Source organism: Etheostoma spectabile, chromosome 23 (genome assembly GCF_008692095.1).
Source record: "Etheostoma spectabile isolate EspeVRDwgs_2016 chromosome 23, UIUC_Espe_1.0, whole genome shotgun sequence".
NCBI lineage: Eukaryota > Metazoa > Chordata > Actinopteri > Perciformes > Percidae > Etheostoma > Etheostoma spectabile.
The window spans coordinates 14,320,124-14,345,621 of record NC_045755.1 but is presented as its reverse complement, the minus strand read 5'-3'; the positions used below and the strand labels follow the sequence as shown (position 1 = coordinate 14,345,621).

At 40.5% G+C, this 25,498-nt stretch overlaps 3 protein-coding genes across 5 annotated transcripts in view; 2 read left to right on the top strand and 1 right to left on the bottom strand.

Annotated features, from left to right (window-relative positions):
• Positions 1-1,748, bottom strand: part of tcp11l2 (t-complex 11, testis-specific-like 2) — a 10,793-nt gene extending 9,045 nt beyond the window's left edge. Inside the window, exon 1 of the mRNA XM_032504615.1 lies at positions 1,485-1,748. Coding sequence (XP_032360506.1) covers positions 1,485-1,489 — 5 coding nt within the window. The 5' untranslated portion in view covers positions 1,490-1,748. The remainder of the gene's footprint in view (positions 1-1,484) is intronic.
• A 1,845-nt stretch (positions 1,749-3,593) lies between these two features.
• On the top strand, positions 3,594-10,768 carry depdc4 (DEP domain containing 4). 2 transcript variants are annotated; one of them, XM_032504613.1, is made up of 9 exons: positions 3,594-3,636; positions 6,139-6,570; positions 7,036-7,190; positions 7,351-7,546; positions 7,768-8,018; positions 8,207-8,349; positions 8,512-8,637; positions 8,852-8,930; positions 9,094-9,349. In XM_032504613.1, exons 2-9 carry the CDS (start codon positions 6,296-6,298, stop codon positions 9,291-9,293), a joined length of 1,425 nt encoding a protein of 474 aa, XP_032360504.1. In that variant the 5' UTR covers positions 3,594-3,636; positions 6,139-6,295; the 3' UTR covers positions 9,294-9,349. The 2 variants fall into 2 exon arrangements, with proteins under 2 accessions (XP_032360504.1, XP_032360503.1); XM_032504612.1 differs by lacking the exon at positions 3,594-3,636 and adding an exon at positions 5,178-5,325 and having other exon boundaries at positions 6,141-6,570; positions 9,094-10,768.
• Positions 10,769-11,790: 1,022 nt separating this feature from the next.
• scyl2 (SCY1 like pseudokinase 2) lies at positions 11,791-24,098 on the top strand. 2 transcript variants are annotated; one of them, XM_032504590.1, is made up of 19 exons: positions 11,791-11,957; positions 13,739-13,935; positions 14,098-14,255; positions 14,811-14,955; positions 15,536-15,685; positions 15,796-16,017; positions 16,486-16,602; positions 16,727-16,852; positions 17,545-17,721; positions 17,987-17,998; positions 18,197-18,319; positions 18,721-18,834; positions 19,045-19,177; positions 19,264-19,382; positions 19,557-19,657; positions 19,864-19,933; positions 20,073-20,150; positions 22,296-22,418; positions 22,509-24,098. In XM_032504590.1, exons 2-19 carry the CDS (start codon positions 13,759-13,761, stop codon positions 23,139-23,141), a joined length of 2,778 nt encoding a protein of 925 aa, XP_032360481.1. In that variant the 5' UTR covers positions 11,791-11,957; positions 13,739-13,758; the 3' UTR covers positions 23,142-24,098. The 2 variants fall into 2 exon arrangements, with proteins under 2 accessions (XP_032360481.1, XP_032360482.1); XM_032504591.1 differs by lacking the exon at positions 17,987-17,998 and having other exon boundaries at positions 11,792-11,957.
• The last annotated feature ends 1,400 nt before the right edge of the window (positions 24,099-25,498 follow it).

The following is a 25,498-nucleotide window of genomic DNA, read 5'->3' as shown; positions in this document are numbered from 1 at the left end:
CATAGCTACGTTTAAACAAAAGCTTGTATTCCCTGAGGACAAAAGAGACGCTGTATCCATGCCTGTCTGAGATCAATTGTGTCACCGGGGCAACATGGGACAACAGAGGGCTTCTCAACGATCCTGTTACACCAGTTTTTGTGTTGTCTGTCCTCCACACAAATAATAAAAAAAAAACATAGCATTAAAAAGGTACCATTTTTTAAGAAAAACATAAGCTAAAGCCAGACTATACCATAAAACTGTGAACATGTTTTTATTAAAACAAACAAATCACCACAGTTGGCTAAATAAAAAAAAATGCAATGTATCGTGACTACTGTAACACCCTTAAATTTAGTAGGCCTCTGCCTTCCTAATATTATCTGCCAGAACAGTATAAGACACAGTGCTGACAGGGTGACCCTTGGGTGCTCCTGTCCCTGGTCATAGTTATCTCCTGCTAAAAACGAATGCATACTCCCTCACATTTCTTTTGGTTTAAAGATAGCTCAAGGGGCAGTGGGTGGGTGTAGGGAGTGTGTGACTTCAATGTATCCCCCGCTGCGCAACTCATTTCTTACATCATCTGCTAGACTTGACAGCTAGGTCACAGCTATGCAGCAGGCCAATTTTCAGAGATTATCTAGAGTGATGGGATCTGGACAGTCCAGAAAACCGATTGCAGATTAGGTTTGTCATCTGCTGCTTTAATATAAGAAATCTTCTGAATAACTGGTATATAAAAATAAAAAAAAATTGACATGGGATTTAAAAAGACCAACAATTAGAATGGTTTTGACTGATTTGAAATATAGCCTACTGTTGACTGTAGACTGTATTTTGATGGATAGAGGGATTTTCAGGGATCCAGATTCGACTGCAGTATAATGTAAACAAAGAAATGGATCAGGGAGGCTGGGCTAACTACACGGGGAGCCTCGTTATTGGCTGCAGCTCCTTGTCCATCATTCCTACATGGAAACTCTTTGGTTACTTGCTGTGCACGTGGAAAGAAAAAAAAAAACATCCATACACACGTTAGAAGTGGGTGACACGTGATCTGAGCAGCAGACCATAACAATAACTTCATGTAGCCAACATTTAATATAGTGGCATACATTTTATTTATACGCCCACGTCATAACCCCAACAAAACGTACAGTGAAACAACATGCATTACACTCTTACTGCAAAAGACTTTTTGAAGGTAACCGTCAAAGTCGTCACTGCGTAGGCATTAACATGACAGCCTTTGTTACTTGACCAAATGCCCATGCTATAACTAACTGCCAAATATAAACCATGAAAATGCTTAATTTTATATAGCAGCTATACGTTGACATTGGCGTTGTCGTGATAGTTTGTGACAACCTTGGACGACTGTAATCAAGTTTCCGCTCCACTACAAATACAAAATGGACGTAGTAGTTGCGAACAAAACCAGCCGAATAATTCGCAGTTTTCAAATAGAGTAAAATGTGGTTAACAAACGCGACTTTTACCTCATTCAAGTCTCCGGAAAAGGAGACTAATACCAAAAATAGCTCAACTCTGAAGAGAGGATTCGTCGTCGTCGTCCTGTGAAGTTGCTCTCTGTTTAAAGGTCTTGAGTTACGCCAGCTGGCTTTAACGGCAAACAGACGAAACCACGCGACAAATGGGGGCAAGCAACATCCGAATAAAGGCAAACACGAGATTTATGATTAAAGACAGATTAAATAAATCTTTCGATTAAAGTATACGTTTTAAACTGGTATACCTACAACTAAATGCACGCATTTAGCTAAGGCAAATTGATATAACATTCTTCACTGTCTCCCTCTTGGTAGAAATGGTACGCTCTGCTCTTCTTCACGTGGGGCGTCTTGTTTACGGATGTGACCTCAGTGTGTTTACAGAAGGGTTATCTTTCTTTAACTGTATGGCTATTGTCAGAGTGATGGCTCTGGTTCTAGTAATAGGGACTTACTCCATGGAGTTACCCCCGCATTTTAAGTAAATCCCACCAAAGTAAATCATTACATTTTCGGGTTAAGACTTGTTAGCAGGACAGCTGAAAGTAAATGATGGTTATAACAATAATTTGCATTACATGATACATAGCTTATTTGAAGCTACTTCTTATGTGATTCTTTCTTTTGCACGATTGTACCTTCATGGTTGAATACACTTATCGGAAGTCCCTTTGGATCAAAGCGTCAGGCAAATGAAATGTAATGGAATATGGGGGAAGATGGAGACTAGTTTAAGAGCTAGGCCTATATACCGGCGGCCACTAGATGGAAGTAGGGATGCATTAGGATGTTTCTTTGTGGATACAAACCAACGTGAGCTGCTCATACGTTTTTTATTTCACGTCACAATATTTACAGTTTAAATTTTTTTTTTTTAATTTATAGTTTAAATGACTTACTTATCTGAGATATCAGAAGGCATCATATTGTGGGTTTACGGTTTAGTTATAATCTATTTTAAATTTAAAAATATATATTTTAGAAATATTCCTGCCAGATTTATAGTCATTGAGGTTAATTGTGTTCAGTGTTTAGAGTAGGCTAAACTTTGACAAAGGTAGTTCTTCTGAAAATTCCTTACAAAACATTTGTTACAAAACAATAAAAGAAAGAAAAATAACTGATACAATCTTGTTCCTGCAGATTTAATGTACTGTTCTTTCTTGGTCAGTTGTAATTAAATCAGACTCGGTGGCTATGTTTGTTGACTGCTTGCTAAGCAATACGTCCTGTTTAGCTGCTCATGACGATGACAGGTCCATCACCATGGTGAAACATTGCTGCCTCACAAACCAAGACAATTTATGATAACCTCAGAGGAACATCCCAGTTTGTATTAGCAAAGTAATTGTTAATCTGGTTTAATAAAGTATATTTCTGTCAACAGAAATAAACCTGGCTTTCAGTATTAGTTAAAATTGAGTTAATGTCAATTTGTTTAATATATGTTAGATATTCATATTTATATAATCACATGAATAAATAGCATTCATTTCCAATCAAATATTGACCGTTGAGTTGAACCATTGTACCCCAAAATTAATTACAGAAGGGCCCCAAAGCACTCACTATGCAAACACACTGCACAGCTTACTGAGACCTACTGTGTACTTCTAATTCAGAGGAAAACATTGGACTACATTTTCCTGACAGAACGTTGCAGATTAAGAGTTAACTTTAAACCAATCAGCTTGTCATCTCCCATTCCCTTTAGAAGCCAGGTGCGTTGTAATTGGTTCATTGCTATTATGATGGCTGATTTGCACCGTCATATTTTTTATTTTTAATCTTTTGCGTGTGTGTGTGCGCGCTGCTGTGCTTCACTGTGTGTAACAAGCATAATGTGCGCGCGTATAAGCGCATTTTACTAGTGCGCTTTTAAAATAACAATGAACTGCTGCGTCACTGACTTTAGACCAGGTTTTTGTTGGTCAATGGCAATCTGTTTCTGCAGCCGCAAGATAGCGATGCGCCAAGAATTCACCTGAACACATGTCACACGGTGGTGTGAAGTCCTTTGTTATCAGCAAAACAAGACGTTTCCACTGTTAAAAAAAAAATACTTACGGATCCACAGGTGGTTTCTTCAAGTACTTTATTTAAAAAAAAAAAAAAAAAAAAACAGTCCATCTGCACAGCACACAAAAAATGACTAAAGACTTAAGAAGAGAAGAAAAAAAAAAAAAAAAAAGCCGTTCACATCCAAAATTATTTTTTCCACCACGCCTGTTTCGCATCCACCTTTCACTAACACATCATTAGATCATGCGGCCAATCATAAGCTGTGGGGGGTGTGGTCCAGACAATCACAGCTGCTCCTCATTATCCTAATAGTCAAACAATTAGAAAAGTACAGCAAATCCACAAACTCATGCAAATAACTGTTAAAACATGCAACACATCTACCAATAGTACGAATCACGTTCTAACCACAAACTGCTCCAGAGTTTGATAGAAAGCGTACTGAGACCACCTCTTTAAGCAGGTCTCACTACGCTTTTTTGGTCCACTTTTGGTGCGCACCAGAGTTCGATTCTTCTTTGTGATCCAAACACCTCAAACTTGGATTCATCTTCAACACCACTTTTTTCCAGTCTTCCTCTTCCAATGTCTGTGTTCTTTTGCCCATCTTAACTTTTCTTTATTGGCCAGTTAATATGGCTTTTTCTTTGCCACTCTGCCCTGAAGCCCAGAATCCCGCAGCCGCCTCTTCACTGTATGTTACACTGGTGTTTTGCGGGTACTATTTAATGAAGATGCCAGTGGGGACCTGTGAGGCTGTCTGTTTCTCAAACTAGAGACTCTAATGTACTTATCTCTTGCTCATTGTGTGCAACCGGCCTCCCACTTCTTATTCTACTCTGGTTAGAGCCTGTTGTGCTGTCCTCTGAAGGTAGTACACACCGTTGTAGAAATCTTCAATTTCTTAGCAATGTCTCGCATGGAATAGCCTTCTTTCTAAGGACAAGAATACTGTCGAGTTTCAGATGAAAGTTCTTTTTCTGGCCATTTTGACATTTAATGACCCCACAAATTGTATGCTCCAGAACTCAATCTGCTCAGAAGGTCAGTTTTGTAGCTTCTGTATGACCTAAACTGTTTTCAGATGTGTGAATATGATTGCACAAGGTTTTTCTAATCATCATTGGCCTTCTGAGCCAATGAAACAACATTGTACCATTAGAACACTGGAGTGATAGTTGCTGGAAATGGCCTCTACACCTATGTAGATATTGCACCAAAAACACACATTTGCAGCTAGAATAGTCATTTACCACATTAGCAATGTATAGAGTGTATTCTCAAAGTAGACTAGTTTAAAGTTATCTTCATTGAAAAGTACAGTGCTTTCCTTCAAAAATAAGGACATTTCAATGTGACCCCAAACTTTTGAACGGTAGTGTAAATGAAATACTGGGATACAATATACATACATGCAATATACATGAAATAATAACTAAAAATAAAACGAAATAAAAACTAATAACACTGCAGTCTGAGGAAAAGGAGACGGCGGATCATGTCCCGATTTCATGTAGGAAATAAAATCAAGAAAGACGGGTCATTTTAGCAGGATCACATTAATCAGGACCAGTAGATACCGGGCAGTAGGAGGCAGTAATGCAACGCATAGGATGCCAAACCCGGAAGAAGAAGACGAAGAAGAAGAAGAAGAAGAAGAAGAAGAAGAAGAAGAAGCAGCAGCAGAAGAAGAAGAAGGTGGTGGTGTGTACGTCACACGGAGAGCTCGTGATGGCGGTTGATTTGACTCCGCGTTTTAGAAGGTTGAACAGCCAAACGAAGAGTTTTCGTGAAAATATACAGCATGGTAAGGTCTGAGTAACATCGCTAAATAAGTTTAAAGTTGGCGTATCTCCTCTTGGTATAATTACAAGCACACAAACAAAGCAGGCTGGCGTCTGTCCTGCATGAAAAACAGCACGGTATCTGTAAAGATAAAACCTGTGCCCCTGTTTTACCTTAGGGAAAGTGTAATATCATATTTGTTATTATGGATGCATTGATGTGTAATCAGCTTTTGATTATTGTTGGTCGACGTGGAGCTAATTTGAACTAATACTTCCTAAAAGTAAAAGAAAAAAACAAGGAAAGCTAAAACACAGTTATTGAAGTAGGATGCAAACAGCAACTTGCGGTTAAACATAGATTCAGTCGACATGGTAAATTAGAAATAATGACGTTAATGATAATAAGACAAAACGATGATGTAACAACACAACGTTTTTTTATTTATTTAGTGGAATAGAAGTGTAAAGTAGCACAAAACGGTTATACTCAAAGAAAGTACAAGTACCTGAACTATGCACATAAATTGAGTAAATCTACTGTGACGTTGAATAGTTACATTTCATGAATGCTACTGATTTTCATTAAAATGATGATTAAACTACACTTTAAACGTTAACTGTCATTTTTTTTACATACAGTAGAATAAGCAAAGCAATATATGTGATAAGACTTTTCCACTGTTTTTTCACTGAGGTCTTATTTTCCACCATGTAGTATTTGCGCTTCCTGCTAACCTTTTAATTTGAGACAAAACATGTTATTAGTAAATTGTATAAAATCAGTTATTTAAGATACGTAAATGGCTCTGGGATTTAACCCTATATCTCCTTACAGGTTTCTCGGGGCCCTTTGGTGCCACCCAGCTGTGGCACAACATCATCCAGGCCCTGCAAACCCAGGTGGAGGTGCGTCGCTGTAGAAGGCATCTACGCGTTCATGCCGAATGTTTCACAGGCTCTGACGCTGTGGATGCTGTCCTCAGTTATTTGATGCAGAATGTGGTGTTTTGCACAAGTGAAGTGTCTCGCCTCAAAGCTGCTCGACTCTGCCAGGCTCTGATGGAGGCCAAGGTGTTCGAACCAGTGGGTACGAAGCTGTTTTGCAGAGACAAAGAAGTGGCTTTTGAGGACAGCAGCTGCAGCCTTTACCGTTTCCTGGAATATAAAGTGTTAGCCAATTCTGCCTTAAAGGAGTCCGATTGCCAGAGTGACACAGAAAACATGCCACCAGAGGAACAGGGGCTAAAGAGGAAGAAGAGCTCCAGGTTGGTTTTACTTTTAAATCCTTAACTGACTAATTTTATTCAGTATAGAAGAACACCGCGTTGAAGTGCATCACTCAGATACACAGCAGACATGGAGAGGTATATATGCCTGCCAATTGGAAGGTTGGTGGTTCGATCCCTTGCCCTGCAGTCCCATGTCAAAGTGTCCTTGGACAAGACACTGAACCCCGAGTTGCCCCCGGTGCTGCGCATCGGTGTGTGAATGTGTATGAGTGTATATCTGATGAGCAGGTGGCACCTTGTACGGCAGCCTCGGCCACAGTGTATGAATGTGTGTGAATGGTGAATGTATCCTGTATGATGTAAAAGCGCTTTGAGTAGTCGTTAAGACTAGAAAAGCGCTATATAAATACAGCACATTTTTTACATATGTGATATAGGCTTGAAATTGGCACATAGCTCTAGATAACATCTATGAATGCTTTATCACCATTGTTGTTTCAGGAGGCTGAATGAAATGAGGACAATATCTAATCCTCTTGCTGTTGGACCATCAGACAGGAGAGTTGAGAGGCTGTTGAGGACCATCAACCTGCGACCAACCTTCTCTCTAGCTTTAAACACTACCCCCATTACTTCTGCCATTTTGTCAAAAACTGGTAAGACTGAGCTCTTATTTGAGTCAGTATTTGCTAGTATAGTGGGGAACAACAGTCCATGACTTGAGTCATGAGTTTATTGTGGACAGATATTTTTCTTTCAAGCATTTTTTTTTATTTTTTATTTTTTTACTCCTTCTACTCTTTTCTCCTTCACTAGTGGTTGCTGAGGTTTGGAAGCAGCAGACACTCCTGCAGCTGCTGCAGATAGTGGAGCTGCCAATGCTGGACTGTATCCTGACTTCTCCTGCCAGGGTTCAGCTCCGTGCCTGCAGAGCTCCTCTGGCCACCCAGGACCTGGTTATCTCTAACACATGTCTGGAGAGAGAGCTGCCCAACACCTTAAATCTGCTCCAGTCAGTGCTATGATTATTACTTCAAGCTTTTTTGCATATTCGACATAGAACTAGAATTATGTAAACCTATCTTGGTCCTTCATTTTCAACAACTGACAGACACACACCACGTAACCTTTGTAGTTTTGATAGAAATAACAGTTTGTCCTTGTATTCCACCTCCCGTACAATAACATTAAAGAAATATGTTCTGTTTCATCACCCTTTTTTTTTTTTTTTAGGTTGGATGGGTGGCTGTTGGCAGCGGCAGACTGCTTGGAGCTCTTTCCCGACCAGCTGATTGTGGTTGCAGGGGAACAGCTCAGCCAACAAGGTGGAAATGCATATTCAGAAGATGAGCAGGCAGAGCAGATGGCAAGTCAAAAGAGACTGCTCTTTGACACCATTGCCAAGTACTACAGTGGACAGGAAAAAGCTCCGCTGCTCTCAGGACGCCACCTTGACATACATGCTGCAATTCTGAATTTGCTGGGTGAGACTTAGTAAGGTTTAATGGCAATTTTGGGGTTTAAAATTCTAAAACTGTGGAGCGAGACAACCCATTCAGGTCTGGCACAGTTGCCATTAGATGATATGTGTGTGTACATGTAAAGCAATACGTCACAGTGGCTCTGTGGTTTGTAATCGATGGCTTGACCACATTTTGTTTTTGTTTTCCAGATAAAGATAAGTTGCAGGATGCCATCAAAGCATCTCAGTTGTGTTTTCGACTGCTGGAGACAAGTGTGAGAGATGAACTCAGGAGACTGCTGGCCTTCATGGCCACAGCAGCTCGCCCAGATGCTTGCCGTCTTCAAAAACAGGTCCTTTTTCGCCAAAGCTGCTTTAGTATTCACAGCCCATGCTGTACATTGTTCAACTGCTTTTTTAGATTCAAGTGTAGCTTTATTTTGTAGAATTAAAAAAAAAATGAAGGTTGGATCAATGGTCACTTATCTTAGACTTTCTGGTGTGTTTCCTTTCAGATTGATAACAGGGCCTTGGTCAGCCGCACTTTTCAGAGAGCAATTGTCCAGAATCATGAACTGACTCGATCCCAAAGTGAAACCCTGGTGCTGTTTCTCATGGACAAATGCACTGAGCTCTTCAAGGTATTCTTTCATTTTTTTTATTTTTTATTCAGGTGTCACTTAGATGCTATTTTGTAGATGGTGGAAAAGTTCCACATCACCTGAACTTCTTTAAAGAAAATATAATTGAATCAAGTTTTATTAAGTTGCTACTTTGTCAGTATAGCACAACACAAAACATTTGATTTACCATTTGTTAAAATTCCTTTCTCTTTTTTTACTGTTATGAATACAGACTCCTATGTCCCTTATTGAAGCTGTGAGGAGAACACTGAGGACTATGCAGCAGGGAAAAGACCCTGACTCATGTGCCAGTGAGTCAAAAACAACTACAACTAAATAGGCACTCATTGCCTGGCATTACATATTTCCCCATCATATGAAAAAACAGTCATGCATATACAGAAACTGTTTTGTGTGTCCACTGTGCATTAATACTCCATTTAAAAAAAACTAATTCCCCTCTGTGCGTTGCAGCGTTCACCTTCTGCCAACAGGTGACGCCACAGGAGTACGAGGACCAGCGAGAGGCTACCACCCTGGAGAGCCTCAAACAGCTTCTTCATGACATTTCCTCCAGCAAAACCATACCTGTCAAGGAGAGGAGGAGGCTGCTCAAAGAGTTTGAAAAACATCACCCCGTGGTCTTCTTCCAGCATTTATCCAGCACCTTCTGAAACGTACAACTCAAGGTTTATTTTACAACTGAAAAGCTAGTTTACAGCGCTTACACTGAAGAATGATAATTTAATGCGCATCATGGGTCAAATTTAAGGATAGACACCTATAGCATGACATTAACATTCCTTTAAGTCACAAGAGGCCTACAATAGTTGAGGTTTTATTTGTATTGTAGATTTACCATTAAGTCGGTCTTATTACAGCCCTGTAGCACTGGATGCATTGTCTATGGGATCGACATTTTATTTTGATGAAGCCTTTTGAACTCTGTCCAAGTCCTAGGTTTGAATGGTTATTTTTATTTTTTTAAGATTATTTTTTGGGCATTTTTCGGCCTTTATTTGACAGGACAGCTTAAGTTGTGAAAGGGGAGAGAGAGGGGGAGTGACATGCAGCAAAGGGCCGCAGGCCGGATTCGAACCCCGTCCGGCTGCGTCGAGGAGTAAGCCTCTATACATGGGCATCCGCACAGACCACTGCGCTATCTGGATGCCCCGCAGTAGGTTATCAATAATGAAATAGCAATTTGTAATAATTTTACATTAATGACACTGATTTGATGTTAAAGAGATGAATAATGTTAATAAAGGGCATTAGCTTTTGTGCACTAGATTGTCCTAGAATTGCTGTAGAAGACAGTATATGCAAAGTAAAAGGGATTACTGAAAAAAAACTACTTGCGTTTAATCAGCCATTTAGCCAGCTGTTGTGAGGCTGCAATTGTGCACTAATTGATGTATTGCTTGGTCCAGGTATTGATACTGTATTTGGATAAACGTATGTGTTATCATTACGATTTATTAAAGTTAGGCTGATTTTAGCTTTGGTAATGGAAGTGCGGTTTGCAGAAGTAATGCTGTGCCCGTTGATCAGGCATTAATATTTCTACATGACAACTGAAGACATTATGGCGGCCTTTTTGTTTTCAGTTTTACTGAATTATACTGTAGTACGATAGTAAGGAAAATTACTGGTAAACGCAACACTAATGTAGCTGAATAATGTTTAATTCTAACTTTACTCTGTTAAAGATGAAGGCATATTTTTCTCTGATTTGTAAAATTTAGACTAATATGAAATGAAAGCAATAAGGGTACAATAATATATTAGGCTAACCATAGCTCAGGTAAATATTATTTTTAATTTTCAGGGGCTTTAAGCTTGTTTTTAGTGCCATATCTTGGTCAAATATCTTAATTTTAACTTTTTAGGATTTTACTTGAAAAATGGACATGATTCTTTTAACGAAAGATGTGATGAATAATAACTTAATATTGTTTTAGGCTACTAATTTAATCTTTGGTTAAGCATGATGCCTCAGTTGGATTGTATTTTGTTTTGTGAAGCCATGGCAATGTAATAGTAATTTACAGTCAAATCTCATTAAGTCAGCATCTTTTGTTCTTCACATACACTGAAATCATGTTAGATTGCACTTTATGATGCTGAAATGTCTAATAAAGTTTGCATTAATGCTCTCCCAAACAAGACTTTGCTGTAATCTATTTTAGTGCATGTGTAGTAGAGTCCAGTGATCCTTGATGTAGTAGAAAGGGGTCTGCTAACATGACACACACACACACACACACACACAGTTGTTGGGGTTAGTGTCTAGTTGTATTAAGATAGGGTCACACATTTTGAATTGTGTTTTTAGCAAATGGTCAAGCACTGTCAACAGACCCTTATGCTGCAGTCAATATTTATGGCCCAATTAGTGTATTTTATATAAATATATATGTATAAACCAATGTTGAATACCATCAGACAGGCGCTGACGTGGAAGACCCAGGGGAAGAAAAGGAGAGGTCGGCCTAGAAACACCTGGCAGGGGGAGTTTCAGACAGACATAAGACAAAATCAGACAAAAGAGAGGATATACCTGGTCACAGATAGAAAAGAAAGCCAGGGACTGTTCTCTGGAGGTCCTTTGTTGATGGCCAGGCATAAGTAAATCTGTGTATTATAAGTTTTTAATACTGGTTAATAGCTATTAAAATCAGATACACCACATAAATTAGTGCATTATTAGTTCTTTGTACAACAATCTGTGATCTGTTATGATGTCCCATTTGCCCTGAGTCATCTCTAAGACGTGCAACACTGAAAATAAATCCAATGTTTGTGTAGAAGACTCAAACAGAGGAGATGAAGACAAGTAAAACATACAAATTAAAAAATAAACACTATTTTAAAATACATATATATTACATACTAGATCACGAATTATTTGGTTGTAATATACTGTGATAGAAACACTTTTCTTTAGAGAGAGGCTGCATTGAAATAAAAATAAAACTGTCAAAAAAACTCAGAGTGGTGGGAGGGATGACTGGACAAATTTAGATTAATGTATATGAAATTTACCAAGCAGGACCATGACATTTATCATAAAATTCAATGAATTAAAAAAGTCATACAAAACCCTCAGATGACGTTGATGCACCCATAGTCGTGAATGCACCTGACAACCCGGAAGTAGGGTAGTTCGTTCCATAGACACAGAGGTTCGTTCACTAGCGCACTAGCTACCTAGCTAATTTCGTATGCCACTGGAAGACATGGGTGCTGTGTTTCTCAGCCATTACTGACAGCGGTACAGCTGAGAGTCTACTTAGCTATAACAAGAAAAAAAAACTAAGAGCCATCTTCACATCAAGGTATGTAGTTGGAGGGTGTTGGAGTTCTGAATAGAAACAAACGGTCTGTGAATGTGATGACAGCAACGTCACTATCTACTTGCGCATTGTTAGCTAGTTAGCTTGGGAAGGTAGCTACCGTGATCTGTTTGTGTATAAAAAGTATTTCACTGTAGCTAACAGATTGCAGCGATGATGTCAGCCTTCTTGAGCTCGATAGCCAGATGGAGGGTTAACATTAGGGTTGTAAAGGTAACGTTAGCTGTAAACCGCTAACGCTAGTGTCACAGTGCTGTGCTAGTTTTGATGTGTGCGTATAAACAAGTCAGTTAACTTCGCTAGCTAACATAAAGCTATTTCTCAATCAAACATGACAATCATGCTAAGCAACAAATATACAATTTAAAGTCTCAACCCAACGCGAAAATGAGCTTTACACGAATAGTTTGTCAGATCATAACCATGTTATTGTGCTGTTAATAAACTGGAATCTTGACGGTTAGCTAGCTGGTTTTGGTGAGGTGTACAAACGCTGCTTCCAGTTTATGTCTGTTCGTCTGGCCACTACCTAGCTTAACGTCATAATGTTGACAGATGTCAGTCCGTGTAAAGTATATAAGATTGCTATCGTAATGTAACAACAATTTCGTTAAAGTTACTCTGGCAAATGCACCCTTCGAACCTGTTGAAGATAAACGATTTGAACAGCTTAATGCTAGTGGAAGTATTTCAGTAAATTGTATTTAATAATTAGGCCTTATAGATCTGTGTCTGCCATATATTGGTTCCTTCATGCATTTTTGGCTCTACCGTCTATCTATCTGACACTATGCCTCAATGTTAGGATTCCCTTACAGTTGTGTTTGTAAGGCAATAAATACTGCAATCTTTCTCAGCACACTTCAAAGCAAACTTTATTGAGCTAGTCAAGTTGATCTGTCTGTGTTACAAAATGACTGGGAGTGAGAAATATTGACACACTGACATTAAACATTGACAAAGCTGACATCATCAGATTGAGCCATGCTAATCGGATAGATCCTTTCATATTTATGTGCACCCTTTGGCTGTTCACAGTGTTACATGAGTTGGCATTACACGCAGGGATTCTCATTTACAGAGTTAGCCAGGGTGAGTATTGGCAAGGGCCTTCACATTTTTATTAAGATTCAGTGTGCTTTGATCTATTTAATATGGCTACTTATTTTTTGGAATGCGTAAATCTGTGAGAGATGAATTATGCATACTGTACTGTGTGCATCTCGATTTATAGACTTATTAATAAGCTTATTCAGCATGGTGAAAAGAAAACACCAAAGAACTGCAAGACAGATGAAAACCCTAAAGAAACTGTTAACATAGAAATAATTTGGCTTTATAACTGTCAGCCATGTTCTTATGTCTGACTTCTGGTTGCCTCACATGTTTTCAAGTCACTCTGAAGTATTTTGAAAGAGAGCCCTAATGTGGTGTGGCTGAGTTCGCTCTGAGTCATTTTATATTTTTGGGGAGAGCTTCTGTTATGGTGCTTATTCTCCTCAGCTAGCACAGGCAGGATGCTAGTGGGCACTTTGAGGTGCACAATTTCAAGCAGGTGCATTAGAATGCATGTCTAATGGATTGTGGAGGTGTTTGCTTAGCTAGAACAGGTGAGGCTACAGCTGCCACTTTCAGTGATTGCAAAGACTGTTGTTGTTTTGACATTACTGACTAGTCTATACCTCTTAGTTAAAAAAAAACAACATTTTTATTTGACTGCTGACCTGTCCTAGGTGGTCTGTCATCCACCTCTCTCACTTCAGCTGCCACGTTAGACGTGAACATGGAGTCCATGCTGAACAAGTTAAAAAGCACTGTCACCAAAGTGACGGCAGATGTCACCAGTGCTGTCATGGGCAACCCAGTGACACGGGAGTTTGAAGTTGGGCGACATATTGCCAGCGGAGGTCCTGGTTTGTGTTGGAGAATCTACAATGGCACTAAGAAGTCCACCAAACAGGTGCGTGTGTAAATATCCTCCCCCTGATCAGACCAGCTCCAAATGATAAAAATTTAGATTTTAATGTAGAAACTACTGACTTTGCTTGTACTGTTGTTGAAATCAATTGAGGACTTGATTGATCTAATTCCAGTGCTTTGTTGTTTGTCTTTGACCCTCCAGGAAGTGGCAGTGTTTGTGTTTGATAAAAAGATGGTTGATAAGTATCAGAAATTTGAGAAGGACCAAATTGTTGATTCACTGAAAAAGGGGGTGCAACAGCTGACCAGACTGCGCCACCCACGTCTCCTGACTGTGCAGCATCCTCTTGAAGAGTCACGGTGATTAACACACGCACACACACACACACACACACACACACACACACACACACACACACCCGACACACATGAGCTTACAGCTGAAATAGGGCGTGGACATTGGATTTGTCTTCATCTGTGCATGCATATGTGAGCAGAAGCTTGTTATGATCAAAGGATTCATTAGACTGGCCCATGAATTTTTTATGGCCCCTGAGGGCAGGATAAGGTTGAGGCTGTCTTTTTCTTTTTACCACTTTTTCTTTCTTAAACCTTCACCCAATGCAGCTTTCTAAATTCAGAATTCTGTCTCTGTTTTTTGCCCTTGCTCATGTTGGTGTGTGTGTGTGTGTGTGTGTGTGTGTGTGTGTGTGTGTGTGTGTGTGTGTGTGTGTGTGTGTGTTGTGTTTGTGTTGTTGTTGTTGTGTTGTTTGTTTGTGTTGTGGTGGGTGTGTGTGTGTGTGTGTGTGTGTGTGTGTGTGTGTGTGTGTGTGTGTGTGTGTGAATATAAAACTCAACATTTCAAAAGCAGTTGTTTCAAATGAAACTGATGTTATTTCTGTATTTGGCCCTCAGAGACTGCTTGGCGTTTTGTACAGAGCCGGTGTTTGCCAGTCTGTCCAATGTGTTGGGCCAGTGGGAGAACTTGCCCTGCCCCATGCCCAACGACATTAAGGAGTACAAACTCTACGATGTGGAGACCAAGTATGGCTTACTACAGGTGAGAGGTCAGACAGGTTAGCTTGCTCGATGTAGGCCTGCACCTAAGAATTCATTTTTATTATCGATAAATTGCCAAGTAGTAGGTGTATTTTTATTTACCCAACCTCTGTACACACACTGTGCACTGTCCATCTTTCACACGTATACTGAAACCTTTTATGAATGAGCACTCTAAATCTTGGTTGTCCGGCAGGTTTTAGTACCATCTACATCTGGAATTCCAATATGCATTCTTACGCTAATTGTTCTAGCGGCTAGAATGAGTTAGCCAGTTGAACTAGCTCCATTTCATGCCTAACCTGTTAGTGTTAGGATGTTGCTCCAACACGATGTAGTGCCAATGATATGAGGCGTCATCATTTGTTTCTCACATTCACTCACATTGATCTTAATTTCTGTTTTCTTACCTTTTTCACGGCTTATATAAGTTACTGAAGGGAAATCATTGATTATTGATAGAACTAGAAAATGTCTGCAATGTTTGCAATAGCAACCGTGTACTAAACCTGTATTTATTACAGAAACATTCTTCACCCTTTTACATCAAAACTGACATTTTCATTTTTACATCCCTTTAGATCTCGGAGGGTTTGTCCTTTCTGCACAGTGGGGTGAAAATGGTCCACGGCAACTTGTGCCCAGAGAACATCATCCTCAACAAGAGTGGAGCCTGGAAGATTATGGGATTTGACTTCAGCATCTCCTCTACTAACCCCTCAGATGCTGAGGTTTTTTTGCAAGACTTTTGCTCCTTTAGTACAGTCTGTCTTACTCCCAAGCTTACTGCCTTCAAGATGCAAAATCCAAGATAAATACCATGTTCTCTCGTCCTCTGCAGCTTAAGTACACATGTAAAGAGTGGGAGCCCAACCTCCCGCCACTCTGCCTCCCCAACCCCGAGTACCTGGCCCCTGAGTACATCCTGTCCGTTAGCTGTGACTCCGCCTCCGACATGTACTCGCTGGGCGTGGTCATGCATGCCGTCTTTAATGAGGGCAAGCCTGTTTTTAAAGTCAACAAGCATGACATATTTAAGAGCTTCAGCAGGCAACTGGACCAGGTGGGTGGAGGTGTGCCACATGTGAGAGAATGGCCAATGACTGGATAGACAAACAATCCTAAATCTTTCATAAAAAGAATGGAATTTAAGAATTTGTACTTACTGCTACAATACAGGGCCAATAATTCAATTTCCTTAATAATTTAACCCTTTTCTCATGTTTATCCCTCTGGTAAGTCCTGTCGTCTGCTAAGAGTTGTGTCATTGTGCAGCCCGAAGGACAGCCGCATGTCTTGTACAGATTTGGTTAAGATGTTAAACCAGAAACATGTTTGAATTAATCCTGATTATTGTGACTGGACACACTCCAGGACCAGCTGCCCCAAGCTAATGTGGACTTGAGCTACAGCCCATTTATTTTTAATTGTCTGCTGTATTTTAAGAATATCACAAGAGTGATACTATTACCGACTAAACACTGGTGTTATTATTCTCTTCTCCAATATTTCTGTGTCTTTTCAATTATAGCTGAGCAGCATAAGTCCAGCAGTGTTGAACAAGATCCCAGAAGAGGTTCGGGAGCATGTCAAAATGCTACTCAGCGTCACACCCAACGTCCGACCAGATGCAGACCAGATGACCAAGGTTTGTATTGTCAGACGTGCATGAAGAGACAAACAGTCACACATTTTAATACTATGTGTTTTTGTGGGTAATATCTGATGACTTTTACTTTAAGGTAAACATTTCTTTCTTTCTGTGAATTCAGATCCCATTTTTTGATGACGTGGGTGCTGTGACCCTGCAGTACTTTGACTCCCTCTTCCAGAGGGATAACCTACAGAAGTCCCAGTTCTACAAAGGCCTCCCTAAAGTCCTGCCCAAACTACCCAAGGTAATTTTTTTGTACATCTGGTATAGGAAACACTCTCACATGCTCTCTGTTTATTTGCGCATAAACCTTCGAAACACAAAGATAGACAAGCGACTTTGAGACAAGATCTGGTTTCTGGTTCCTGTTTTGTATTTTTTTTTTCTCAGTCTTTTTTATCTTTTAGCTTGTTATGTGCTCTCTAGTCTATATCCACAACGTTCCACTTCTGGGAGTGCTCCGTTGTTGGAAATTCCAGATTTCACTCTTTTCAGCCACATGCCCGTTACATTCCACTTTCTCTAAACTTTGTTTGATTTATGAGGAGTATGGTAAACTTCTCCTTAGATTGGACAAACTTACTCTGCGGAGATCTGAGTTTTGTGTTGCACGAATAAAACAACTTTTGAACGTACACGTGTTCCACCTAAACAAGTTCCTTCCCGAGGCTGTTTTGCAGAGGCACCGTGGCTCTACTCGGTGCTTGGCACCACCCATGACCATTGTGATTGGTTTAAAGAAATGCCAAAGCATGAGACCAGAGCATGTTTTTTTCCCATCCTGCTGTGTGGCCTGGCCAGACCTTTCTCCTCAGCACTATGGAGGAAGGTCTGGCAAAGCGGGACTACGTGCTCTCTAATAAAGTCATCATGAACATACGGTATAAATACTCATTCCTGGCTTCTGGAATCCATTCTGTCTGTCCTTTCTCTCAGAGAGTGGTGGTGTATCGAATCTTGCCGGCGCTGACCTCTGAGTTTGTCAACCCGGACATGGTTCCCTTCGTGCTCCCCAACGTGCTGCTGATCGCTGAGGAGTGCACCAAGGAGGAGTACATTCGTCTCATCCTGCCTGACCTCACTCCTGTTTTCAAGCAGCAAGAGCCCATTCAGGTAGACACACACACAAATACAGAACTCTCATGCAGTATGTGCATGTCTAGCAGCCCTTTGTTCAACATTACTATTGTAGTCTAATCCTGTGTTGGCAAGCTAGCAATGCAATCTTTGCGTGAGATTTTTTCCCTTTTGGCATTTTGTGTGTTTGAGACTTGAAACAAGATTAATCAGTTTAAAAGCATGCTCTTTTTTTGGGGTTTGGTCTGTCACTTTACCAAGACTTGTCTTTCTCTGTATTTTCCTTTTCATGCACCTACAGGCTAGTAATATGGTGAGTGGTCTCTGCTGTAAATATGCTCCAGTCACATGAGCTAGTTTGTGCATTGTTTTGTCTATCGTACTAAACGCTAAACTAAAGCCACTGAAAGCACTGTCTCTGTTAACTTCCACTTACTACTTTACTCGTATGTAGAAAATAGCACAGCACTTTTGACTCTTGCTTTCCTAACTGGGTCCCTGTGCTGCGTAGATTCTGCTGATATTCCTGCAGAAGATGGACCTACTGTTGACCAAGACACCCTCGGAGGACATTAAGAACAGCGTGCTGCCTATGGTTTACAGAGCTCTGGAAGCCCCTTCTGTTCAGATTCAGGTACAGGGGAGGGAAATGGGGCTGCTTAGTATTTAAGGTGCTATTAAGATTAATTTAACACAGTCAGTTATTAACCAGAAAAGTGACCACCAGATCAATTGCCGATGGTGGCAAAATTAGCGTCGGCCATTATCATCATCCAATAATTCATGAGTGAAGCAGCTATATTTTTTGCCTGTTGGAGATTTCTGGTTGCTTTCTACTTCTAACAAGTAGTGTCAATAGCAACACAAATTGCAAGAATAGTTGTTTACATGGGTGTATATTGTTAGCATTCCACTTGGAAACCTTGTGTACTTCATTCCCTTTTCATTGCTACTTTGAGAGCACAGTAAGAATGAATATGCCCCGGCATCATCGAAATGTCAGAGTTCATGACATCTAATCTGTGGCCCGAGCAGGAGCTGTGCCTGAACATCATCCCAACGTTTGCCAACCTGATTGACTACCCGTCCATGAAGAACTCCCTCATCCCTCGAATTAAATCAGCCTGCCTACAGACCTCTTCCCTTGCTGTGAGTCTCCATCGTCTTCATTTTAAGCTTGTGCCTTTCAGACTATCTGCCTATGCATAACTTAAATGCGTTCGTAGTTATGCCTGGTAGGTGTTACAACTTTTGCCCTTGACCTTCTCTAAGACGGTTCTACTCTTAACTTTACCCACTGTTTACTACCAAGTGAAATTTCTGAATTTTGACTTTGTCTCTTCCTCTGTTACTGAATAGGTACGAGTGAACTCTTTGGTGTGTCTAGGGAAAATTTTGGAGTATCTCGACAAGTGGTATGTCATTGATGAGATCCTGCCCTTCCTACAACAGATCCCTTCCAGAGAACCAGCAGTACTCATGGGCGTTCTAGGTAAAGAATCTTGACACACTTACACCTACTCATGTGATTAGAACACTTCATGATTGGTTATTTGACTTTCCCACTTCTCGCTTTAGGAATCTATAAGTGCACCTTCAGCCACAAAAAATTGGGCATCCCCAAAGAGCACCTTGCCACCAAGAGTCTGCCCCACCTTGTGTCTCTTAGTATAGACAACAACCTCAACCTTAACCAGGTACTACACAGCCAAACACACATGCATACCTTTACATTTTGCTCACCTGCAAATCTATGAAAAACACATCTTATGTTCTTAATCTTTATTTTGTGGTCAGCACATTTAGTATTGTCTGGCTTAATTCTATTCAAAGCTTTTATATAATCTTATCTGTTATGTTCCACGTTTCAGTTTAACTCGTTCATGGTGGTTATACGGGACATGCTGAGTCGCATGGAGAATGAACACAAGACCAAGTTGGAGCAGCTGCACATCATGCAGGAGCAGCAGAGGTGTCTGTCACACTTTTAAATCCCCCTGTACTATAGCCTCCTTTTTATTCTCTCTGATTGAATATGAAATTGGTTTTATAAATATTTGCAAAAACATCTAGGGTCAGGGCTATTAGCATGTGATAATGGCTAAATAAATATGATAATGGTAAAACTCACCAGGCCTTTATGCTTTCTGATTTTGTTAATTGTGTGTCTTTTAACAGGAGTATAAACATCTCAAACCCAGGGAACCAGTCCGAGCAGACCAAGAGCCCACCTAGCAGTGGCAACCAGGTGAGAGGTTGATTCTATGGCAACCAAGTAACAGAGTACATGGGTGTACTTATTGTTATTTTGCCTAAAAAAAAGCCTTGAAATGTTATGTTTAATGTTTTGTTGTTGCAAGGATTTCATGTAGTTAATTTGCTTTCAGATTGATGATATCTTTGGCAGCACAGGGGTTAACGGGAAAGAGAATGGATCTGCACCGACAGCTCCACAGCCTAATAGAGTATGGAATTAATGTCATACCTCATTTACACAAATCTTCACATTTTGTCTATTAAGCATCAGCAATTTGTTCATGGCCTCTCTTCCTTTGCACCGCCCTAGATCAGGGTGTCCGCGGGGTTTTAAAAAGTATTAAAAAGTGATGAATCAAAATGTCAGCTTAAGGCATTAAAAGTGTTAATTTAGTCTCAGAGGTATTTTTTTTTAAATTAGGTATTTTTTTCAGACATCAGGTTTCCATTCTGTGAAATTCTATCCTGCGTTTGCGTTAGTCCGTTTAAATATGGGCTTTGGCGTGTCTGGGCACATAATCGATCTTTCGTCTCCGTCTATGTTTGATGCTGACGTCATATTCAGTGGTCGTTCGACATCATCTCAGAACACTGCGCGCTCAGCAGAAGTGGCTGGCTTACGTTTTATTTTAGACTTGCCTCAAGCCATATCTTACACGACTGGACAACCATCGTCGTCTTTTAATGGGCAAATGCAAGTTTTCTGATAGCTGGGTGAACAACCCAGAGTTTAGGACTGGCTCAGGCCTGTAGTAGGGTGGCCATGGGCGCCACACCAACACTACGCGCGGAGGCTCTGTGGTGTCTGAACACTGCAGTTAAACACCACTCATTTAACTCAAATAAAGAAATTTCAGAGCTGTTTAAAGAAATGCTTCCCGACTCCAGGGCTACCAACTCTCACGCATTGGCCGTGAGACACACGCATTTGACTGGTTTCACACGCTCACACGCCACACCCCCGATTTCTCACGCTGTCGGTCAAATTTCTTAAAGATGAGTTTATCTATAGATCTACTTGTTGAGCCACTTATGATCGACTAGATGTGCTTTCAGAGACTGTGGGGGGGGGGGTCAAGAGCGCTCCCTGTCTGCGGAATTTTCAAATTGTCGCAAACTGAGAATTTTTTTTTACCTGAAGCCGGGGAAATGCCCGAGCTCTGAGTATCACAGACCTGTCCGTCGCTTCGTGTCCACTCTCTCTGTAAAAATAGAGGTGAGCAGCGCGGCTGGTGGACCCGCTCTGCTGTGGGCAGTGCCGCGTTGCATCCGTGCGTAGACCTCCGATAATGAGCAGCGTACAGCCTCCTCGTAACTTGTTTGTCAAATGGGCCTCTGTGTCTGTCAAACGGTCTGAGTGAGATCCACCATATGAACGGAGCAATGACATGCACAGCAGACTATATTACAACTCTCCAAATCTCGGACAACAGAGATGAGGAGTTATATTTTGAATGTGCACAAAGTTGTAAACATGAGCAAAAATCATGATCTCTAATATCTAAATGTAACTGTAAATAATTCATTCAATGTTTCATAAAATGAACAAAAAGTATTTTATTTCCAAAAAAAGTAATTACAGTATGCTGCACAGAGGATGAGGCCAAACATTACTGAGCCTTGGCACAAAGGCTAAAGGATAGAAATTATGTAAATCAGTGGTTCTCATTCTTTAGAATTTCAGTGTTCTTGTTGATCCCTCAACATTATTTAACTTGGGTCCCTGGTCCCTACACCAGGGACCCCGGACCTGTTCACCACAGACCCAAATCTTCTCAGCTGTTGCTGACATATGCTCCTGTCTCTTCATGTGTTCATTATTTTTGGCACATTGTCTGGTCAGTTCTTATACATGAAAAGTTAATAATGTAAATGCTGAATGCCCTAATACCTGTTGATACTACAACAATGCAAAGGCTCTTAACCCTACAGTTTTGCACATATTATGCAAGACTTAATTTCTCAATTTTTTTGCACAAAACTCTCCAGAAAGTGCCATTTAATGGTTAATTAAAAAAAACAAAAAAACTGGGGGGCATACCCCCAGACCCTCCCTACTTTGGATCTCAGTTCTCAACTATCCATTCTCTTCATTGCACATTTATGTAGTTTGTTTTACTTTTATTTACTAAGTGAAATAAATATGTGCAAGATGTTGTTAATGTTATGTTGTCTCTAAATCTATTCATTTCTGTATGTTATAAATGTCAAAATCTGTGTAAATAATAGAAAGGTCGCTGATTAACACTTGCAATTCATTGTCGTGATGGTTTTAAAAAAAATTCTGAAGGTAGTAAAAAAGGTATTAAAAAGTAGTAAATTTAACTAAAGGATTGCTGTACATACCCTGCTAGATGTCTCTGACTCTGGAGGAGAAACAGCGATTGGCTAAGGAACAGGAGCAGGCAGCCAAACTGAGGAACCAGCAGCCATTAGCTCCACAGAGTATGCAGCCAGCCAACACCAACAACGCAAAGGTAATGCCTGGAAACGTCTTGTGTGCAAAAACACATGCTCAAACCTGTATTGTTTGCGGTGATACATTTAAGTCCCATTTTATGTTGCAGACTAAGGATCTGACAAGCAGCCTGCTCAATAGCATGACATCTCTAAACAGCCTGTCCTTGGCCCACACAGCAAGACCAGCCCCAGTGCAGGGCACCACCATCCCTGCCTTCCCCTCCTCCGGCCCCATGGTGGGCTCCATGGGAGCCCCGGTCTCCAACGGCTTTAACCCACCCATGGGCTTTCAGACAGGAGGCATGGGGATGGGCATGCGTCCCTGCGTCCCCGCTCTCTACGGCGGCTTGGCCACCACCACTAGCACCCCAAACTTTGGAGCCCTCACGCAGAATCAAGGACCTGTTGGACAGACAAATAAAGCCCCCAACTTATCAGCCTTGGACAGTCTGTTCACACCCAGCCAGCCCAAAGTCACCCTCAACCAAATGGGTCCAAAGGCTACACCTGGCACCAACACCCCTTGGCTCAATCAGTTTGGTTCAGCCCAGAACGCTCAGACTCAGATGCAGGGTGCACCCGTAGGTGTAGGAGGAGTGCCTGGTGGGTTTGGGATGCAAGCAAACCCTTTTTTCAGCCCGCAGAACTTTTCTCAACCTGCTGCTGCCCCTAGCCTGAACCAAAGTGGAATTAAACATAGTTCATCTGTCAACAATGATCTGAAAGACTTATTCGGCTAAACGTAAATTAAAAAAAATAGATGCCAGGTGAAGTATATTCCTTTAATATCATTGGATAGAAGATCCTTGAATTCTCACAGAACAAGACACTAATTGAATGTGACGATTTCAAATCCTTTGCTGATCGTGTTTTTAATCTGACCTGGTATGAATTCTGACTCTTGCTCACATTCAGCCCATCTGAAATTTTGTTTCTACTTGACCAGAAGGTTGGGTGGGAACTCCTTCTTATATGCTGTGTTCTTTCAATGCTGGGGTTTCCTACTTTTTTGTACTTGACATTCTTGGGAGTCTAAATGTTATGAGTTGATATTAATCCCAACTCGGTTTATTCAGGAAGGTTTTGAGTTCATTTCATGAGTGATTGAATAGATTTCACTTCCTGAATAAGTTGCATCAGAATGACCTCTTTTTAAAAATTGGCAGTAAAAGAAGGGAAAAGTGGCTTCACATCTGCTTAGTTTTAGGCTTCTGTATCTTTATTGCTTCTCCAGACTATTTTAGAATTTGCTGCATGTCTAAAGTGATCAGAGAGTTGGCTTAAAAACAAAAAACGCAAATACCAAAATGTCCAAGCCCAGTGGGAGGTAGCTTGATGTGTAGCACTGACAAGCCTGCAGTCACTGATCTACATCCAGGAGGCTCCTCGGTGGAGATCTGAAAAGGCGTGTGGAAAATTGAAAGCCCAACCGTCTCGGTTCAGATGAGAAAAACCAAGTAGCCCCACTGCAGTCTGTCTCCATGGTAACTGTTTCACTGCAGCACCAGAAACCTGAAGCAGTCCGGGTTTTTTTACCCTTTGGACTCATTCTTTTATTATCAGGTTCCAAGGCTGCTAAGCTTGCTTTTTTTTCTCCATTGCTTAATTTGACATCTAAGCGAGCGTGTTGAAAAGGGAAGGGTTAGTTTTGTCTGGTTAAAGTTTCTTGACTACCATTTCACCTCCTTTGATAACAAAAAATCGTATCAATTTCTGTAAATGCAGTATGAATGATTTATCTGTGTCTTATAGTGGAATAGGATGTGTGGAGAAGCTATTACAGCAGTGTCCTTTTTAACAAGATGCTAATGCTAAAGGCGATGATCAAGGACCATATGCACTGCTTAGGCTATTGCGCCTTACATGTGTACACATGTAGGACCAGCACTCATTGGTTACGTAAGTATTACTATTTTTTTTTTTTGTATCAGCTGTCTGGCATTTGCGTCCCAAATTCCTTTCTTTGTTGCATGTTACTGAACTTGACCTCAACAGATCTAAAGTTTTTTGCATCTTTTCTACTAATGATTCCTAATGATTCCAGTGACATTTTTTTTCACACATCCAGTTGGATTTGCTCCGGTGAAGTTTTTAAGCGTCTCAATCTCAATTCTGCTGTGCACCATTTCTGTTGACCAATTTGTACAATAATGGAGATTGTCACTTTATATTTTGATTTCACCACTTTTCAGCTGTCCGAGCTGTGCTGGTGACATATTGCTATGAAGTGTAGATATATAGTTATTTAAAGATGGATTGCTCTGTAAGGGCCTTGGGATTTTTATGCCCTTCTGATAATGGTTAAGAGGCCTTAGATGAGTTGTGTGCAATAATCCTTATTGGTTGTTAAGGGTGCTTATCGATTGGCTCAAGCAGCTGTTGATGTGTCCTTAGCTTCATCTCCACTAACCTACAATAATTACGTAGGTGTGTCAGATTTTCTAAACGGCTGCATAGTTATGTGTCCTCATTCTAAATATTACAGTTTTGAAGAGAATTACACCATAGTAGGGTTTTTAGATGTACCTTGGACACACAGTTTCTGCTGACAATGATTGTTATGTCTGTTATCGGATGATACAGGATGAGCTCTCTCCAGCCTCATGGCAGTGTTATGTGCTTGTGAATTTGACTCATCTGGTTCTGCGCACTTCCCCATATTTGTCCCATAAGACCACAAATGTTTCTGTTTGGAGCTTTATCATGTGTAGATTGGTCATTTTTATTTAATCACAAAGTGGATGTGATCTGTAAAGTGTCTGTCTCATCTCCTGGCAGAACCTCAAAGCAGAAAATTAAAGCTTATTCTTCTACAAGATTGTTTATGTACCACTGCTTTCAATATGTGTAGTGTGTGGCTCTTGTTTTATGTGTTGAGGTGCTGGTGTCTGAGGTGTTCAATGACAAATCTGTACATGTACAGATTTTATATGTATATAAAGGAAAGTACCCAATCTAATACTCTCAAAGGGTGGTTGGTTTTTTGTGATGGCTTTAAAACACCACATCAGACAGTGGATTGTATGTAATTTTAATTTAAAAAAAGAAAGAGTGCACTGATTCCATGGCAGTATTAATGGACATTTTAACATTTCCA

Coding starts and splice junctions, on each gene's coding strand:
- depdc4 (XM_032504612.1), top strand. CDS start 5,250: ATGGCGGTTGATTTGACTCCGCGTTTTAGAAGGTTGAACAGCCAAACG. Junction 7,191..7,350: donor TGCCATTTTGTCAAAAACTG/GTAAGACTGAGC, acceptor CTCCTTCACTAG/TGGTTGCTGAGGTTTGGAAG. Junction 8,931..9,093: donor AGACCCTGACTCATGTGCCA/GTGAGTCAAAAA, acceptor TGTGCGTTGCAG/CGTTCACCTTCTGCCAACAG.
- scyl2 (XM_032504590.1), top strand. CDS start 13,759: ATGGAGTCCATGCTGAACAAGTTAAAAAGCACTGTCACCAAAGTGACG. Junction 19,658..19,863: donor ATCATGCAGGAGCAGCAGAG/GTGTCTGTCACA, acceptor GTCTTTTAACAG/GAGTATAAACATCTCAAACC. Junction 20,151..22,295: donor CAGCTCCACAGCCTAATAGA/GTATGGAATTAA, acceptor ATACCCTGCTAG/ATGTCTCTGACTCTGGAGGA.